The sequence below is a fragment of the Salmo salar genome, chromosome ssa15 (assembly GCF_905237065.1).
Source record: "Salmo salar chromosome ssa15, Ssal_v3.1, whole genome shotgun sequence".
Taxonomy (NCBI): domain Eukaryota; kingdom Metazoa; phylum Chordata; class Actinopteri; order Salmoniformes; family Salmonidae; genus Salmo; species Salmo salar.
This window is the reverse complement of record NC_059456.1, coordinates 106,709,223-106,731,007: the sequence shown is the minus strand read 5'-3', so window position 1 is coordinate 106,731,007 and position 21,785 is coordinate 106,709,223. Positions and strand designations below refer to the sequence as shown.

The 21,785-nt window shown below is 43.7% G+C and overlaps 1 protein-coding gene across 1 annotated transcript in view; it reads right to left on the bottom strand.

The window, feature by feature from the left end:
- The window catches only part of fgd1 (FYVE, RhoGEF and PH domain containing 1), a 159,560-nt gene extending 137,775 nt beyond the window's left edge, over window positions 1–21,785 (bottom strand). The window contains exon 1 of the mRNA XM_045696112.1: window positions 20,387–21,785. Within this exon, the coding sequence (XP_045552068.1) occupies window positions 20,387–20,555 (169 nt within the window). The 5' untranslated portion in view covers window positions 20,556–21,785. The remainder of the gene's footprint in view (window positions 1–20,386) is intronic.

The following is a 21,785-nucleotide window of genomic DNA, read 5'->3' as shown; positions in this document are numbered from 1 at the left end:
AAATCAGTTGAGTCCATTATTGTTTTCTGTGTTTACCAATGACCTTCCACTGACCTTGAATAAAGCCTTTGTGTCTATGTACGCTGACGACTCAACAGTAGACAAGTCGGCTACGACAGTAAAATAAATATCTGAATCCTTTAACGTAGAGCCCCAGTCAGTTCTAGAAATGCGTCAATATCTCAAAAACTAAAAGCATAGGTTTTGGGAACAAATCACTCACTTAAACCCTACATTTAATCTAGATCTATTATTAAATAATGTGGCTATTGAGCAAAGTTCAGGAGACTAAACTGCTGGGTGTAACCCTAGACAGTAAGATGGTCAAAATGTATAGACTCAATGGCTGCTAAAAATGGGAAGTCTGTCCATGATTAGGCATTGCTCTGCTTTCTTGACATTTCAATGAACCAGACAGGACCAGACAGGACCAGACAGCACCAGACAGGTCCAGACAGGACCAGACAGGTCCAGACAGGTCCTACAGGCCCTAGTTAGGTCGCACCTGGACTACTACCCAACTGTGTGGTCATATGCGGCAAAGAAGGACATAGGAAAATTGCAATTGGTCCAGAACAGAGCAGCACGTACTGCGCTGTCAGCAGTACGCATGTCAATCTCTCCTGGCTTAAAGTTGAGGAGCGCCTAGTTCACTATTGGACTTTGTGAGGTGTTGAAGGTACCGAACTGTCTATTCAAGCCTTTTTGCACACCGTTTGGAAACTCATGGGTATCACACGAGACATGCAACCAGAGGTCTCTTCACAGTCCCCAGGTTCAGAACAGAGGCTGGGAAACGCACAGTATTACATAGAACCATGACTACATGGAACTCTCTGCCACCCCAGATAACTCAAGTGTAACCGATGTGAAATGGCTAGTTAGTTAGCGGTGGTGCGCGCTAATAGCGTTTCACTCGCTCTGAGACTTGAAGTAGGGTTTCCCCTTTGCGTTGCAAGGGCCGCGGCTTTTGTGGCGCGATGGGTAACGATGCTTCGTGGGGTGTCAGTTGTTGATGTGTGCAGAGGGTCCCTGGTTCGAGCCCGGGTTGGGGCGAAGAGAGGGACGGAACCTACACTGTTACACAAAAGCTAGCAATAAAACCATATTTACAACCAGATAAAAGAACACCTTACGGCACGACGGGGGTCTGTGAAGAGACACAGACATTTTGATAGATTTTGTAATGTATTATGCATTGAATTATGTAGCGTTACTGTATATGAGGTATTTATTTGTAGTGTTGTTTGGACCCCAGGAAGAGTAGCCACTGCCTTGGGGGATCCGAATAAATACTCAATACTAAACGCTTTCAGAACCATTCAGAACCTTTTTTTTCTAAGACTGCAAAAGGACTTCAGAGCATCGTCCACGGCCAAGCCTGAACTTTCTGTAATGAACACGCGAAGTGTAGCCTATAATCCCTGATCTGATAGGTCCTAGCTAACCCTCGGATCGCCACAGCAGAGCAGCATTATGGATGGAAACAGCCACTGGTATGTAATCTTAATGTCTATACCAGGTGGCTTTTTATGTGAAAATGGGGGCGTTTATAAACTTCTTAAAGCCATGTCTGAATCTGCACCATAACAGTTAAAGGCATTATATCTGCACCATAACAGTTAAAGGCATTATATCTGCACCATAACAGTTAAAGGCATTATATCTGCACTATAAAAGTTAAAGGCATTATATCTGCACCATAACAGTTAAAGGCATTATATCTGCACCATAACAGTTAAAGGCATTATATCTGCACTATAACAGTTAAAGGCATTATATCTGCACCATAACAGTTAAAGGCATTATATCTGCACCATAACAGTTAAAGGCATTATATCTGCACCATAACAGTTAAAGGCATTATATCTGCACCATAACAGTTAAAGGCATTATATCTGCACTATAACAGTTAAAGGCATTATATCTGCACCATAACAGTTAAAGGCATTATATCTGCACTATAACAGTTAAAGGCATTATATCTGCACTATAACAGTTAAAGGCATTATATCTGCACCATAACAGTTAAAGGCATTATATCTGCACCATAACAGTTAAAGGCATTATATCTGCACCATAACAGTTAAAGGCATTATATCTGCACCATAACAGTTAAAGGCATTATATCTGCACTATAACAGTTAAAGGCATTATATCTGCACCATAACAGTTAAAGGCATTATATCTGCACCATAACAGTTAAAGGCATTATATCTGCACCATAACAGTTAAAGGCATTATATCTGCACCATAACAGTTAAAGGCATTATATCTGCACCATAACAGTTAAAGGCATTATATCTGCACCATAACAGGTAAATGCATTATATCTGCACCATAACAGTTAAAGGCATTATATCTGCACTATAACAGTTAAAGGCATTATATCTGCACTATAACAGTTAAAGGCATTATATCTGCACTATAACAGTTAAAGGCATTATATCTGCACCATAACAGTTAAAGGCATTATATCTGCACTATAACAGTTAAAGGCATTATATCTGCACCATAACAGTTAAAGGCATTATATCTGCACCATAACAGTTAAAGGCATTATATCTGCACTATAACAGTTAAAGGCATTATATCTGCACCATAACAGTTAAAGGCATTATATCTGCACCATAACAGTTAAAGGCATTATATCTGCACCATAACAGTTAAAGGCATTATATCTGCACCATAACAGTTAAAGGCATTATATCTGCACTATAACAGTTAAAGGCATTATATCTGCACTTTAACAGTTAAAGGCATTATATCTGTACCATAACAGTTAAAGGCATTATATCTGCACTATAACAGTTAAAGGCATTATATCTGCACTATAACAGTTAAAGGCATTATATCTGCACTATAACAGTTAAAGGCATTATATCTGCACTATAACAGTTAAAGGCATTATATCTGCACCATAACAGTTAAAGGCATTATATCTGTACCATAACAGTTAAAGGCATTATATCTGCACTATAACAGTTAAAGGCATTATATCTGCACTATAACAGTTAAAGGCATTATATCTGCACTATAACAGTTAAAGGCATTATATCTGCACCATAACAGTTAAAGGCATTATATCTGCACCATAACAGTTAAAGGCATTATATCTGCACTATAACAGTTAAAGGCATTATATCTGCACCATAACAGTTAAAGGCATTATATCTGCACCATAACAGTTAAAGGCATTATATCTGCACCATAACAGTTAAAGGCATTATATCTGCACCATAACAGTTAAAGGCATTATATCTGCACCATAACAGTTAAAGGCATTATATCTGCACTATAACAGTTAAAGGCATTATATCTGCACCATAACAGTTAAAGGCATTATATCTGCACCATAACAGTTAAAGGCATTATATCTGCACTATAACAGTTAAAGGCATTATATCTGCACCATAACAGTTAAAGGCATTATATCTGCACTATAACAGTTAAAGGCATTATATCTGCACCATAACAGTTAAAGGCATTATATCTGTACCATAACAGTTAAAGGCATTATATCTGCACCATAACAGTTAAAGGCATTATATCTGCACCATAACAGTTAAAGGCATTATATCTGTACCATAACAGTTAAAGGCATTATATCTGCACTATAACAGTTAAAGTCATTATATCTGCACCATAACAGTTAAAGGCATTATATCTGCACCATAACAGTTAAAGGCATTATATCTGCACCATAACAGTTAAAGGCATTATATCTGCACCATAACAGTTAAAGGCATTATATCTGCACCATAACAGTTAAAGGCATTATATCTGCACCATAACAGTTAAAGTCTTCCATTGTGCCAGTGGGGAAGCCAGTGGGGAGGCCAGTGGGGAGGCCAGTGGGGAGGCCAGTGGGGAGGTCAGTGGGGAAGCCAGTGGGGAAGCCAGTGGGGAAGCCAGTGGGGAGGTCAGTGGGGAGGTCAGTGGGGAGGTCAGTGGGGAGGTCAGTGGGGAAGCCAGTGGGGAAGCCAGTGGGGAGGTCAGTGGGGAAGCCAGTGGGGAGGTCAGTGGGGAGGTCAGTGGGGAGGCCAGTGGGGAGGTCAGTGGGGAGGTCAGTGGGGAGGTCAGTGGGGAGGTCAGTGGGGAAGCCAGTGGGGAAGCCAGTGGGGAGGTCAGTGGGGAGGCCAGTGGGGAGGCCAGTGGGGAGGTCAGTGGGGAAGCCAGTGGGGAAGCCAGTGGGGAAGCCAGTGGGGAGGTCAGTGGGGAAGCCAGTGGGGAAGCCAGTGGGGAAGCCAGTGGGGAAGCCAGTGGGGAAGCCAGTGGGGAGGCTAGTGGGGAGGCCAGTGGGGAGGCCAGTGGGGAGGTCAGTGGGGAGGCCAGTGGGGAAGCCAGTGGGGAGGTCAGTGGGGAGGTCAGTGGGGAAGCCAGTGGGGAAGCCAGTGGGGAGGTCAGTGGGGAGGCCAGTGGGGAGGTCAGTGGGGAAGCCAGTGGGGAGGCCAGTGGGGAGGCCAGTGGGGAGGTCAGTGGGGAAGCCAGTGGGGAGGCCAGTGGGGAAGCCAGTGGGGAGGTCAGTGGGGAGGTCAGTGGGGAGGTCAGTGGGGAGGCCAGTGGGGAGGCCAGTGGGGAGGTCAGTGGGGAGGCCAGTGGGGAGGTCAGTGGGGAGGACAGTGGGGAGGTCAGTGGGGAGGCCAGTGGGGAGGTCAGTGGGGAGGCCAGTGGGGAGGTCAGTGGGGAGGCCAGTGGGGAAGCCAGTGTGGAGGCTAGTGGGGAGGCCAGTGGGGAGGTCAGTGGGGAGGCCAGTGGGGAAGCCAGTGTGGAGGCTAGTGGGGAGGCCAGTGGGGAAGCCAGTGTGGAGGCTAGTGGGGAGGCCAGTGGGGAAGCCAGTGTGGAGGCTAGTGGGGAGGCCAGTGTGGAGGCCAGTGGGGAAGCCAGTGTGGAGGCTAGTGGGGAGGCCAGTGTGGAGGCCAGTGGGGAAGCCAGCGGGGAAGCCAGTGTGGAAGCCAGTGTGGAGGCCAGTGGGGAGGTCAGTGGGGAGGCCAGTGGGGAGGCCAGTGGGGAGGCCAGTGTGGAAGCCAGTGTGGAGGCCAGTGGGGAGGCCAGTGGGGAAGCCAGTGTGGAGGCCAGTGGGGAGGCCAGTGGGGAGGTCAGTGGGGAGGTCAGTGTGGAGGCCAGTGGGGAGGCCAGTGGGGAAGCCAGTGTGGAGGCCAGTGGGGAGGCCAGTGGGGAAGCCAGTGTGGAAGCCAGTGTGGAGGCCAGTGGGGAAGCCAGCGGGGAGGCCAGTGGGGAAGCCAGCGGGGAAGCCAGTGTGGACACAAACTAGACATCAGATGTTTGAAACTTCAGATCTTAGTACTTCAGACAATAACTCCTAAAATATATTTCACTCTGATGTGTTGGAATAGACCCCACTGTGTAGAGGATATGCCTGGTCATTAAGCCTTTATAATTGATGTGTTGGAATAGACCCCACTGTGTAGAGGATATGCCTGGTCATTAAGCCTTTATAATTGATGTGTTGGAATAGACCCCACTGTGTAGAGGATATGCCTGGTCATTAAGCCTTTATAATTGATGTGTTGGAATAGACCCCACTGTGTAGAGGATATGCCTGGTCATTAAGCCTTTATAATTGATGTGTTGGAATAGACCCCACTGTGTAGAGGATATGCCTGGTCATTAAGCCTTTATAATTGATGTGTTGGAATAGACCCCACTGTGTAGAGGATATGCCTGGTCATTAAGCCTTTATAATTGATGTGTTGGAATAGACCCCACTGTGTAGAGGATATGCCTGGTCATTAAGCCTTTATAATTGATGTGTTGGAATAGACCCCACTGTGTAGAGGATATGCCTGGTCATTAAGCCTTTATAATTGATGTGTTGGAATAGACCCCACTGTGTAGAGGATATGCCTGGTCATTAAGCCTTTATAATTGATGTGTTGGAATAGACCCCACTGTGTAGAGGATATGCCTGGTCATTAAGCCTTTATAATTGATGTGTTGGAATAGACCCCACTGTGTAGAGGATATGCCTGGTCATTAAGCCTTTATAATTGATGTGTTGGAATAGACCCCACTGTGTAGAGGATATGCCTGGTCATTAAGCCTTTATAATTGATGTGTTGGAATAGACCCCACTGTGTAGAGGATATGCCTGGTCATTAAGCCTTTATAATTGATGTGTTGGAATAGACCCCACTGTGTAGAGGATATGCCTGGTCATTAAGCCTTTATAATTGATGTGTTGGAATAGACCCCACTGTGTAGAGGATATGCCTGGTCATTAAGCCTTTATAATTGATGTGTTGGAATAGACCCCACTGTGTAGAGGATGTGCCTGGTCATTAAGCCTTTATAATTGATGTGTTGGAATAGACCCCACTGTGTAGAGGATGTGCCTGGTCATTAAGCCTTTATAATTGATGTGTTGGAATAGACCCCACTGTGTAGAGGATATGCCTGGTCATTAAGCCTTTATAATTGATGTGTTGGAATAGACCCCACTGTGTAGAGGATATGCCTGGTCATTAAGCCTTTATAATTGATGTGTTGGAATAGACCCCACTGTGTAGAGGATATGCCTGGTCATTAAGCCTTTATAATTGATGTGTTGGAATAGACCCCACTGTGTAGAGGATATGCCTGGTCATTAAGCCTTTATAATTGATGTGTTGGAATAGACCCCACTGTGTAGAGGATATGCCTGGTCATTAAGCCTTTATAATTGATGTGTTGGAATAGACCCCACTGTGTAGAGGATATGCCTGGTCATTAAGCCTTTATAATTGATGTGTTGGAATAGACCCCACTGTGTAGAGGATATGCCTGGTCATTAAGCCTTTATAATTGATGTGTTGGAATAGACCCCACTGTGTAGAGGATATGCCTGGTCATTAAGCCTTTATAATTGATGTGTTGGAATAGACCCCACTGTGTAGAGGATATGCCTGGTCATTAAGCCTTTATAATTGATGTGTTGGAATAGACCCCACTGTGTAGAGGATATGCCTGGTCATTAAGCCTTTATAATTGATGTGTTGGAATAGACCCCACTGTGTAGAGGATATGCCTGGTCATTAAGCCTTTATAATTGATGTGTTGGAATAGACCCCACTGTGTAGAGGATATGCCTGGTCATTAAGCCTTTATAATTGATGTGTTGGAATAGACCCCACTGTGTAGAGGATATGCCTGGTCATTAAGCCTTTATAATTGATGTGTTGGAATAGACCCCACTGTGTAGAGGATATGCCTGGTCATTAAGCCTTTATAATTGATGTGTTGGAATAGACCCCACTGTGTAGAGGATATGCCTGGTCATTAAGCCTTTATAATTGATGTGTTGGAATAGACCCCACTGTGTAGAGGATATGCCTGGTCATTAAGCCTTTATAATTGATGTGTTGGAATAGACCCCACTGTGTAGAGGATATGCCTGGTCATTAAGCCTTTATAATTGATGTGTTGGAATAGACCCCACTGTGTAGAGGATATGCCTGGTCATTAAGCCTTTATAATTGATGTGTTGGAATAGACCCCACTGTGTAGAGGATATGCCTGGTCATTAAGCCTTTATAATTGATGTGTTGGAATAGACCCCACTGTGTAGAGGATATGCCTGGTCATTAAGCCTTTATAATTGATGTGTTGGAATAGACCCCACTGTGTAGAGGATATGCCTGGTCATTAAGCCTTTATAATTGATGTGTTGGAATAGACCCCACTGTGTAGAGGATATGCCTGGTCATTAAGCCTTTATAATTGATGTGTTGGAATAGACCCCACTGTGTAGAGGATATGCCTGGTCATTAAGCCTTTATAATTGATGTGTTGGAATAGACCCCACTGTGTAGAGGATATGCCTGGTCATTAAGCCTTTATAATTGATGTGTTGGAATAGACCCCACTGTGTAGAGGATATGCCTGGTCATTAAGCCTTTATAATTGATGTGTTGGAATAGACCCCACTGTGTAGAGGATATGCCTGGTCATTAAGCCTTTATAATTGATGTGTTGGAATAGACCCCACTGTGTAGAGGATATGCCTGGTCATTAAGCCTTTATAATTGATGTGTTGGAATAGACCCCACTGTGTAGAGGATATGCCTGGTCATTAAGCCTTTATAATTGATGTGTTGGAATAGACCCCACTGTGTAGAGGATATGCCTGGTCATTAAGCCTTTATAATTGATGTGTTGGAATAGACCCCACTGTGTAGAGGATATGCCTGGTCATTAAGCCTTTATAATTGATGTGTTGGAATAGACCCCACTGTGTAGAGGATATGCCTGGTCATTAAGCCTTTATAATTGATGTGTTGGAATAGACCCCACTGTGTAGAGGATATGCCTGGTCATTAAGCCTTTATAATTGATGTGTTGGAATAGACCCCACTGTGTAGAGGATATGCCTGGTCATTAAGCCTTTATAATTGATGTGTTGGAATAGACCCCACTGTGTAGAGGATATGCCTGGTCATTAAGCCTTTATAATTGATGTGTTGGAATAGACCCCACTGTGTAGAGGATATGCCTGGTCATTAAGCCTTTATAATTGATGTGTTGGAATAGACCCCACTGTGTAGAGGATATGCCTGGTCATTAAGCCTTTATAATTGATGTGTTGGAATAGACCCCACTGTGTAGAGGATATGCCTGGTCATTAAGCCTTTATAATTGATGTGTTGGAATAGACCCCACTGTGTAGAGGATATGCCTGGTCATTAAGCCTTTATAATTGATGTGTTGGAATAGACCCCACTGTGTAGAGGATATGCCTGGTCATTAAGCCTTTATAATTGATGTGTTGGAATAGACCCCACTGTGTAGAGGATATGCCTGGTCATTAAGCCTTTATAATTGATGTGTTGGAATAGACCCCACTGTGTAGAGGATATGCCTGGTCATTAAGCCTTTATAATTGATGTGTTGGAATAGACCCCACTGTGTAGAGGATATGCCTGGTCATTAAGCCTTTATAATTGATGTGTTGGAATAGACCCCACTGTGTAGAGGATATGCCTGGTCATTAAGCCTTTATAATTGATGTGTTGGAATAGACCCCACTGTGTAGAGGATATGCCTGGTCATTAAGCCTTTATAATTGATGTGTTGGAATAGACCCCACTGTGTAGAGGATATGCCTGGTCATTAAGCCTTTATAATTGATGTGTTGGAATAGACCCCACTGTGTAGAGGATATGCCTGGTCATTAAGCCTTTATAATTGATGTGTTGGAATAGACCCCACTGTGTAGAGGATATGCCTGGTCATTAAGCCTTTATAATTGATGTGTTGGAATAGACCCCACTGTGTAGAGGATATGCCTGGTCATTAAGCCTTTATAATTGATGTGTTGGAATAGACCCCACTGTGTAGAGGATATGCCTGGTCATTAAGCCTTTATAATTGATGTGTTGGAATAGACCCCACTGTGTAGAGGATATGCCTGGTCATTAAGCCTTTATAATTGATGTGTTGGAATAGACCCCACTGTGTAGAGGATATGCCTGGTCATTAAGCCTTTATAATTGATGTGTTGGAATAGACCCCACTGTGTAGAGGATATGCCTGGTCATTAAGCCTTTATAATTGATGTGTTGGAATAGACCCCACTGTGTAGAGGATATGCCTGGTCATTAAGCCTTTATAAGTTATTGTTCTTTAAAGCGGGACCCACATCTTCAATAATCCCCCAAAAGGAAGTTCTACTCTGATGTGTTGTGGAAGAGGTGGTGACTCTGTCGGTTCTTCCCAGCATTACTGCGTTACTCAGCAGAGCAGGGGATAGGAGGGGATAGGAGGGGATAGGAGGGGACAGCAGGGGACAGGAGGGGACAGCAGGGGATAGGAGGGGATAGGAGGGGATAGGAGGGGACAGCAGGGGTAGGAGGGGACAGGGGGGGACAGCAGGGGACAGCAGGGGATAGGAGGGGATAGGAGGGGATAGGAGGGGACAGGAGGGGAGGGGATAGGAGGGGATAGGAGGGGATAGGAGGGGACAGGGGGGACAGCAGGGGACAGCAGGGGATAGGAGGGGATAGGAGGGGATAGGAGGGGACAGCAGGGGTAGGAGGGGACAGGGGGGACAGCAGGGGACAGCAGGGGATAGGAGGGGATAGGAGGGGATAGGAGGGGACAGCAGGGGTAGGAGGGGACAGCAGGGGATAGGAGGGGACAGCAGGGGATAGCAGGGGATAGGAGGGGACAGCAGGGGTAGGAGGGGACAGCAGGGGATAGGAGGGGACAGCAGGGGATAGGAGGGGACAGCAGGGGATAGGAGGGGACAGCAGGGGATAGGAGGGGATAGGAGGGGACAGCAGGGGATAGGAGGGGACAGCAGGGGATAGGAGGGGACAGCAGGGGTAGGAGGGGACAGCAGGGGTAGGAGGGGACAGCAGGGGTAGGAGGGGACAGCAGGGGATAGGAGGGGACAGCAGGGGATAGGAGGGGACAGCAGGGGACAGCAGGAGATAGCAGGGGACAGCAGGGGACAGGAGGGGATAGCAGGAGATAGCAGGGGATAGCAGTGGACAGGAGGGGACAGGAGGGGAGAGCAGGGGATTCGATATCCATTGTCATGCAGTTTAAGTCGTCTCAGGATCTGAGCCAGTCTAGTCGAGAGTTATGCTGAATCAGAGAGGCTGTGCAATGTGAGGCAAGGTTCTCTCGGTGTTACACACACACACACACACACACACACACACACACACACACACACACACACACACACACACACACACACACACACACACACACACACACACACACACACACACACACCAACATCCATCAGTGTGCAGCATCTCAAACCAAGTAGAGGGAACATGTTATGGACACACCTGTTATGACATGTTTACTGAGGGGGTCACAGGTCGCTGTGAGATATTTGGGGTATTCGTCCTTGTTGGTATTTATATTTGAAGTTTGTTCTAACGGGCAAGTGTGGACTCCATCTGGCTTCTCCCCGCCTACAAACGAAAACTGTAGACAGAAGTTCTGCTGGTCAGGTCTGTACAGTGTTGGTTCACGCTCCAAGACTGTTTTTTTTGATGGCGTGGACTGGAATATGTTCCCTGGTCGCCTCTGGAGATAACATCAATGAATACTCCGACTCAAGTCACCGGATTCATCAACAAAAAAAATACATAGATGATGTGATACCGATAGTGTCTTTGAAAAACGTTCCCAAATCAAAAACCGTGATAGCAGCCTTGTAGAAAAACTGAAAGAGAGAGATGCTGGAACTTCTGTGAGTGTAAATGTTTACTGTTCATTTTTATTGTTTATTTCACTTTTGTATATTATCTACTTCACTTGCTTTGGCGATGTTAACATATGTTTCCCATGCCGATAAATCCCCTTGAATTAACATGTTACTTATAAACAGGGCAAGGTGACTGGGACAATAGTTTGGTTAAACAGTACAAATAGGATTTACGCGCATCACGGATTACAACAAGGAAGCCAGTCGCATCACGCTCACCAACGCCACCCTACCAGAGGAGCTAAACACCTTTTTCTGAAGATCCCAGCACAATGACCGTGCGCTGTCAGCCCCCCCAATGACCGTGCGCTGTCAGCCCCCCCCCAATGACAACATGGGCTACACACTCACAGTCTCCACTGAAGTCATTCAAACGTGTTAACCCTCTCAATGCTGCCCGGCCCAGATGGAATCCCTAGCCGTGCCCTAAGAGCATATGCAGACCAGCTGGCTGTTGTGTTCTCTGATGTTTTAAATATTTCCCCTAGCTCAGGGCACTATCCCCACCTGCTTCAAGATGTCCACTATCATCCCCCTACCAAGTAACTGAACTGAACGACTACTGACCCATAGTCCTCACGTCATCATGAAGTACTTTGAGATGCTAGTCCAAGACCGCATCACCACAGGACGTGGCAGGGGGTATTTGTTTTATGTGATTCGGGGTTTAATGGGATATGTGTTTATGTAAGAGGGGTGTTTGATTTATGTGTTCCGGGGTATTTTGGGTAATGTTCTTGTTTTGTATTTCTATGGTTTTCTATGTTGTGTATTTCTTTGTTGGCCTGGTATGGCTCTCAATAAGGTTACAGCTGTACATCGTTGTTGCTGATTGAGAGTCATACTGAGGTAGCCCTGTTTCACCTGTCCCTTTGTGGGAAGTTGTTGTTTGCATAGGTGTATGTGTAGCCTGCAATCTTGTTCGTTCGATCGTTTTTATTGTTTTGTTTGTTACGTGTTCAATAAAAGTCATTATGAGCACTCGACCCGCTGCGCCTTGGTCGTCTGACGTAGTGGACCGTTACAGCCCTGACCGATCCACGGACAACGCAATCACCATTGCACTGCAGCCTGCCCTCACCCACCTGGACAAAAGGAATGCATATGTGAGAATGCTGTTCATCGACTACAGCTCGGCCTTCAATACCATAGTGTCCTATTAGCTCATTATAAAGCTCACGGCCCTGGGTCTGAACTCCTCCCTGTGCAACTGGGTCCTGGAACTTCCTGACGGGCCGCCTCCAGGTGGTGAAGTGAGGCAACATTACCTCCTCAACACGGATTCTCAACACGGGACCCCACAAGGGTGCGTCCTCAGACCCCTCTTGTACTCCCTGTATACCCATGACTGACTGTGTCAGACCACAGACCACGGAAACACCAGGTGATGATGTCAGACCACGGAAACACCAGGTGATGATGTCAGACCACGGAAACACCAGGTGATGATGTCAGACCAGAGACCACGGAAACACCAGGTGATGATGTCAGACCAGAGACCACGGAAACAACAGGTGATGATGTCAGACCACGGAAACACCAGGTGATGATGTCAGACCAGAGACCACGAAAACACCAGGTGATGATGTCAGACCAGAGACCACGGAAACACCTGGTGATGATGTCAGACCACGTAAACACCAGGTGATGATGTCAGACCAGAGACCACGGAAACAACAGGTGATGATGTCAGACCACGTAAACACCAGGTGATGATGTCAGACCAGAGACCATGGAAACAACAGGTGATGATGTCAGACCACGTAAACACCAGGTGATGATGTCAGACCAGAGACCACGTAAACACCAGGTGATGATGTCAGACCAGAGACCACGGAAACACCAGGTGATGATGTCAGACCACGGAAACACCGGGGCAGAAAATGGGTGAATGCTGCAGAACACAACCTAACGCTGTATTACACAATATTACTTATCCACTTTTTTCCTTCCAACCAACTGCATCCCCTTGTCTAAATCTACTTTTACTATTAGATGATAGTGTCAAAGTGAACCTCAGCTAAGGATAATGTTTTCAACTCAATGATAATGTCAGAGGGATAATTAATTCAAAGCAGCTCTGAATATGATTATTCCACAGCTTTCAGAGATATGACCCTTTAAACTGCTGTGACTGTGATTCTACACAGTGGCAGAATCCGGGCCAAGAAATCAGAGGTTGTCACGTCCTGACCAGTATAAGGGGTTATTGGTTATTGTAGTTTGGTCAGGACGTGGCAGACCGGGGTATTTGTTTTATGTGGTTCGGGGTGTGTGTGTACTTAGAGGGGTGTTTGATTTATGTGTTCTGGGGTTTTTGGTTTATGTTCTTGTTTTTGCATTCTAGGGTTTCTATGTTGTGTATTTATTTGTGTTGGCCTGGTGTGGCTCTCAATCAGGAACAGCTTGTACATCGTTGTTGCTGATTGAGAGTCATACTTAAGGAGCTTGTTTTTCCACCTGTCCCTTTGTGGGTAGTTATCTTTTGCATTGCTGTTAGTTTAGCCTGTGAAACTGTCATTCTGTCGCCACTTTGGTTTTTTTGGGGGTTTTTTCGTGTTCACATTTAAATAAAATAATGATGAGCACGCAAGCCGCTGCGCCTTGGTCTCTACATTACGACACCCGTGACAGAGGTAGGCATCAGAAATCATCATGTGCCCACTGTACATCTTAAAGGGATGGTTGCATTCAGGTTGTACAACTGAATGCATTCAACTGAAATGCGTCTTCCGCATTTTAACCCGACCAACTCTGAATCAGAGAGGTGCTGTAACGTAACCCTACTAGAAGATACCGCCTTAATCGACATCCACAGCGCCCGGGAAACAGTGGGATAACTGCCTTTCTCAGGGGCAGAACGACAGATTTTTTTTTTTGGGACAAACTTTTTACCTTGTCAGCTCAGGGATTCGATCCAGCAACCTTTCGGTTACTGGGACAACACTCTAACGACTTGGCTACCTGCCGCCCAGTATAAATGTTCATAAATGTTTCCTGTACATTTTAAAGGCCCAGAATAAATGTTTACTGTACATCTTAAAGGCCCAGAATAAATGTTTACTGTACATCTTAAAGGCCCAGAATAAATGTTTACTGTACATCTTAAAGGCCCAGAATAAATGTTTACTGTACATCTTAAAGGCCCAGAATAAATGTTTAATGTAAATCTAAAAGGCCCAGAATAAATGTTTACTGTACATTTTAACTGAAAACTATTATAGTTGGCTACCTAAATGTTACCCAGAAATGATTTGATATTGAGATACAGTAAAAATGGGTGCATTGGGCCTTTAAGATATGATAACACAGATGTGGATAATGGTGTGTGTGTGTGTGTGTGTGTGTGTGTGTGTGTGTGTGTGTGTGTGTGTGTGTGTGTGTGTCTGTGTGTGTGTGTGTGTGTGTGTGTGTGTGTGTGTGTGTGTGTGTGTGTGTGTGTGTGGTTGGGGGGGGTTGATGTTTACCACCGATAACTATGGTTTTGAATTTATATTTGAGGTAAATTGTTATTTTATATTTATCCCACTGTACTTCTATTTTTATCATTTAATTACTTTATTACTTCTCATCTTACTGTCCTGGCCTTGTTGAGAGGTCAACCTGAGGCCAACTAGAACTTGGAATATGTGGTAATACATTGACGTACAACATCCTGTCCAACACAGTAGTTCTTCATATCGACATCCTGAGATCTCTCTCTCTCTCTCTCTCTCTCTCTCCCTCTCCCTCCCTCTTGTCTCTCTCTCTCTCTCTCTCTCTCTTTCTCTCTCTCTCTCTCTTTCATTTTCCTCTCCCTATGTAACCTAAAGCTACTAAAAGACTAATGGACCAATCAATATGTAACCTAACCCTACTAATGGACCAATCAATATGTAACCTAACCCTACTAGAATATACTAATGGACCAATCAATATGTAACCTAACCCTACTAGAATATACTAATGGACCAATCAATATGTAACCTAACCCTACTAATGGACCAATCAATATGTAACCTAACCCTACTAATGGACCAATCAATATGTGACCTAACCCTACTAATGGACCAATCAATATGTAACCTAACCCTACTAATGGACCAATCAATATGTGACCTAACCCTACTAATGGACCAATCAATATGTAACCTAACCCTACTAATGGACCAATCAATATGTGACCTAACCCTACTAGAATATACTAATGGACCAATCAATATGTAACCTAACCCTACTAGAATATACTAATGGACCAATCAATATGTAACCTAACCCTACTAGAATATACTAATGGACCAATCAATATGTAACCTAACCCTACTAATGGACCAATCAATATGTAACCTAACCCTACTAATGGACCAATCAATATGTGACCTAACCCTACTAATGGACCAATCAATATGTGACCTAACCCTGCTAATGGACCAATCAATATGTAACCTAACCCTACTAGAATATACTAATGGACCAATCAATATGTAACCTAACCCTACTAGAATATACTAATGGACCAATCAATATGTAACCTAACCCTACTAGAATTCTTATGAGCCAATCAATATGTGACCTAACCCTACTAATGGTCCAATCAATATGTAACCTAACCCTACTAGAATTCTAATGAGCCAATCAATATGTAACCTAACCCTACTAGAATATACTAATGAGCCAATCAATATGTAACCTAACCCTACTAATGGACCAATCAATATGTAACCTAACCCTACTAATGGACCAATCAATATGTAACCTAACCCTACTAGAATATACTAATGAGCCAATCAATATGTAACCTAACCCTACTAGAATATACTAATGGACCAATCAATATGTAACCTAACCCTACTAGAATATACTAATGGACCAATCAATATGTAACCTAACCCTACTAGAATATACTAATGGACCAATCAATATGTAACCTAACCCTACTAGAATATACTAATGGTCCAATCAATATGTAACCTAACCCTACTAGAATATACTAATGGTCCAATCAATATGTAACCTAACCCTACTAATGGACCAATCAATATGTAACCTAACCCTACTAGAATATACTAATGAGCCAATCAATATGTAACCTAACCCTACTAGAATATACTAATGGACCAATCAATATGTAACCTAACCCTACTAGAATATACTAATGGACCAATCAATATGTAACCTAACCCTACTAATGGACCAATCAATATGTAACCTAACCCTACTAGAATATACTAATGGACCAATCAATATGTAACCTAACCCTACTAATGGACCAATCAATATGTAACCTAACCCTACTAGTATACTAATGGACCAATCAATATGTAACCTAACCCTACTAATGGACCAATCAATATGTAACCTAACCCTACTAATGGACCAATCAATATGTAACCTAACCCTACTAGAATATACTAATGGACCAATCAATATGTAACCTAACCCTACTAGAATATACTAATGGACCAATCAATATGTAACCTAACCCTACTAGAATATACTAATGGACCAATCAATATGTAACCTAACCTAACAGGAAATGTTTGATGAGGTTTTCATGTAGTCTATCATTTTGAACCTGGAGATCTCCCAGATCCATCATTCAGGCTACTGTGACCTTTCTAACTGTGACCTTTCTAACTGTGACCTTTCTAACTGTGACCTTTCTAACTGTGACCTTTCTAACTGTGACCTTTCTAACTGGGACCTTTCTAACTGTGACCTTTCTAACTGGGACCTTTCTAACTGTGACCTTTCTAACTGGGACCTTTCTAACTGTGACCTTTCTAACTGGGACCTTTCTAACTGTGACCTTTCTAACTGTGACCTTTCTAACTGGGACCTTTCTAACTGTGACCTTTCTAACTGGGACCTTTCTAACTGTGACCTTTCTAACTGTGACCGTTAATACCTGCCATATTCTGTGTGTTGATTTGATTAATCCAGATGTAACTCAATGCACTTCAACATGAGTGAATTTATTTTACTTTGCCAAGTCCTCTGTTTTTGTCCCTCCATCCAAGACTATTAGCGTATTAAGAAGGGAAATTAAGAGCTCTTGCATGAATGAAAATCGTCTGTTTGTCAAAGCAAAAAGGAGCTTGATAGTGATCCGATAGGCGTCAATCATGTATGAATTATAATACACCTTCACAACAGCGAAGGCTGTGTGTGTGTGTGTGTGTGTGTGTGTGTGTGTGTGTGTGTGTGTGTGTGTGTGTGTGTGTGTGTGTGTGTGTGTGTGTGTGTGTGTGTGTGTGTGTGTGTGTGTGTGTGTGTGTGTGTGTGTGTTGACTTTTGTTTGACACACAATTTAGAAACTGGAGTAGGCAACCTCACAGGAAAAAGCTTATCTTTATAAGAAAGTGCTTGGCACAACCTATGACTATATATGCCCGCTATCTGTAGGCTGTGGTGACCCGTCATTCAGGGCAGGTAGGGCATAGCCCCGCCTGTTTTCTATGTTATTTTGGAATTAATACCTGTCACATATCAGTTTGCAAATAATGTTAAAAAATATATATAATAATAATAATCATTGAGTTAATAAAGCCACATACAAACATTATTTTCTTGAGTAAAGCAGCTCCAAAATGCAGGTGTTTCAGCCTAGCTCAGTGCTTTCTGTGGCGGAGGGGCAGCCAGCGGAAAATACAGAGCATATGGGTTGGTAATGTTCTCTAGTTGCGCTGTGATTGGCTTAGTGTTCTTTCACTCATGGAGACACTACGTCACCGTCAAGTCTAAGGGTAGAGCTAGAAAATTCAAGCCCCTTGGGTGCTGCCATAGAGTTACATTAGAAGTGCCCATCCAAGAACGCTCAAGGTCATTGGCAACAGATAGAATGATGTCAAATCATGTTATAGCTACCATAAATTTGATTGGACTGATCATGTCAACATCCTACTTTCAAAATCTTAGCTAGCTCCCGCTCCCCCTCCCTGGCGCTCAAGTGCGCCAGGCTGCCCATCACTACGCACTCCTGCCACCATCATTACGCACACCTGTTTCCCTCGTCACGCGCATAAAACATATTGGTGCTCATCGGCCACTGGACATAAGCATTACACAACAAGTTGGAAATCGCTAATTCAACAATGAGTGGTTTGGAAGGAATCAGTGGCTAACTGCAAACGTTGCAAAGCAATCACTAGCCTGCTATTCAGTGGAGAGGGAGTGTGGTCCCAAGTCTGGGTTTAATGCTCTATTTTTCAAGTTTAAAAGGATAAACATTCAACACCATGGGCCAGAAAAGGTTGAATACATTGGCCATGCTGTCAATCCAGCATGATTTATGCCGCGTTCAAAACAACTGGAAACTCGGAACCGAAAAATCTCAGACTTCAGACAACTGGGAACTCGGGGGGGAGAGAGCTCTGAATGGGAAAATACGTTTTGAATGGTCATCCAACTCGGAATTCCAAGTCGGGAACTCTGGCCTCTTTCTAGAGCTCTGACCTGAAGATCACTGACATCATGATTGGGCCTTGTTTTTTTCTCTTCTGATTTCCCAGTTGTCTCCAAAGCACCATAAATCCAGAGAATGCCAGACTTTGATGACAAAGTTTGATGAATAAATTTGCCCACAAGAAGGACTGTCGTGCGCCACCTTCCTGTGAAAACAGCACAACAAGGTGAGTCCAAAAATGTCTTGTATGCTGCTGCATAAATGATGTAATATTCCAGGGAGATATGTATACAGTAGCTAAGAAAGTAAGACTGAGTGTATGTTGTGTAGTAAGATGTTAGTAGCCCATGTGTCTCACCCTAATCATTTGGTCCCTTTCCCCCTCACCTCTTAGCTTACTTTCAAAATCTTATCTAGCAGTCATCATCATGAATCAAGTTGACAATCTACTGGAAAATCCTTTTTAATCCTTGTCATATGAAGAGAAATAATGAAGACAAATTACAGACGTATCGGTGCTCATCGGCCATTGGACATTAACAGTACACAACAAGTTGGATATCGCAAATTCAACAATGAGTGGTTTGTAAGGAATCGGAGGACAGTGGCTAACTGCAAGCGTTGCAACTGGGAAGTCTGGAATAAATCAGCTCCGACTGGGAAAATGCGTTTTGAACGGTCATCCAACTCGGAATTGTAAATCCGGCCTCTTTCTCTTTGTTTGTTGACAAAATTTGCCCACGAAGGACCGCTGTGCCACCTTCCTGTTCAAGTGAGCACATCACAACAAGGTGAGTCCAAACATGTATTGTATGTTGCTTCATAAATGATGTAATATGCCAGGGAGATATGTATACTGTAGCTAAGAAAGTAATACTAAGTGTATGTTGTGTAGTAAGCTGTTAGTAGCCCATGTGCCTCACCCTAAATATTTGGTATTTTTTCACGTCTTAATTTCACCTACTGTTCTGACTTGGTGGTGCACATTAACCTGTTTTTGAGAAATGTAATCATTGAATATTGTAAGAGCTTTCATTGTCTGCTTAAATGCCCACTTTTTTTTATCCGACGGTTCTGACTTGGTATACAGGGAGAATACTGTAAGAACAGCCCATGTTCTGTATTGTCGCTCTACATTTCAAAAGTGCTGAAAAAATAGTTATGTTGCCTATCTCGCTCATTAATGTCTTAATCGAAATTACGAATGACCTCTTATCCGCTTGTCATCTCCTTATGCCATAGTTTGTACATCTCAATTGTCAGTAGAAACCACATTTGTTTAAGCAAGTCAGCCATATCAGCTATGTTTTTTTAAAGGCAGTAAATGAGGCTGAATGAACTGTTTTGCTGTCAGACAAGGCTCCACTGATAGACAGGTGTAGCAGTGGTAAGGATTCACTCCATGTTGCTAAAAAGAAAGCTCTGCTGTTGGGACAGCTTTATATATAGGCCCTAATAGTTGGTCCCGTGTGGCTCAGTTGGTAGAGCATGGTGTTTGCAATGCCAGGGTTGTGGGTTCGATTCCCACAGGGGGACCAGTACAGAGAAAAAAAATATGAAATTTATGCTACTGTAATTACTACTGTAATTCGCTCTCGATAAGAGCGTCTGCTAAATGACTAAAATGTAGTTTGTGGGCACCTTTGTAGTGTAATGAATTTAGTGTTGTGTAGTGGCTTTGCTGGCATTTTCCTAAAACACATTTGGGGAGTTTGTTCCACCAAGATGCTTAAAATCGGCACTGTGTAGGCTACAACAAAAGCAAATAGGTTACTCACGTATCCTGCGCAGCGGTGGTTGTGGCCTGGCCATGCTGCGGCTGATATGGTAGGAGAAGCGCATTGTTTTGAACTGGCTGGAGAAGGAACCGGTCCTGGCTGTCGTCTCAGGGGAAATCGACGGGTTGAAGCTCGACACTAAAGCGCTCTTCGGTCGGTTCAACTGCATACCTGCCTGATCACGGTTTACACAGGCATAGCCTACAGGACAGGATTCGGGTTATCTCACAAAAGTGAATAAAATTAGATTCCAGGCTTGTGAAGTTAAATCCCCCCAAAATCTGGCCTTTCCCACGAGTGGTCCGTTGGTTCGAGTCGTTATCCGGTATCAGACTCCTGGTTGAAATGGGCTCCAGTCTTTTATCCACCAAACTGCAGTCCTCCTCTGTGAGCCGCACTGTACGATTGGAAACCCGATCAAACTCTCTATCAACGACGGAAAAAGCCATCAAATAGATATAGATTTTATTTACTAATTATTTTACCAACGAATTGGCCCACCATTTTTTTTAAATATATATTTACTGTACAATATAATGAAAAGAAATTCAACCAAATGTACTGCAACCTAGGCTACACGAGGTTGCAATCCACACGGATACATATAGCAATTGTTGCAATAAAGTTACAATAAACAAACAGAAATTGGCCACGTTGTTCCAACACAGATTGGCATACTCTTGGCATACTCTTGGCATACTCTTGGCATACTCTTGGGGAAATGGGAAGGCTACAAACTATCTTCTTTACGACTGTATCCAAGTATTTTAGGCTACCCCCCCCCCAAAAAAAAAAATTACGGCACGCAAAATACAGCTGACATCTCGATTAAAGACCATGCGCATTCTGGACTAAACAGTTTTCCTCCGTCCGACCCAATATTATTTGAGAAAATAAACGTATTTGAAAGGCCATGCGCAAAACAAAAGTGGTTAAATATTGTAAACATTAGGCCTTTTATAAAAGTGAACGCTCGTCTCTGCTCACATCTTTCCTTCTGTTTCTGTCCTCCACTTTCCTCTGGAAACGTTCATCCAAAATATGCAATCTCAGCTTCTTTAGTCTACTTAACTTACTACATTCAGACCCCGTCTTCAAACTTCTTCAAACTCCTCCTTCCAAAGTTTTAAAATAATGTAGATTCCAATCCTTTCGTTTGTTTTTGGTGCATTAATTTGTCGTCAATGTGCGTTTGTATTTACGATCCCCCAGCTTGTTAGTTATCCATTCTTTGTGTGAAACCTTCTACAACGCAGTCAAACAGCAATTCCTTCAATGCGTTGAATGTAACCCCCCTCCTCTATTCCTCTGCTCCTGTGTGCGTTATTCCGTCTACATGAAATCCTCTCAGCCCCCCTTCTTCGCAATCTCTCTCTCCCCTCCTCCACCATCTCGCTCT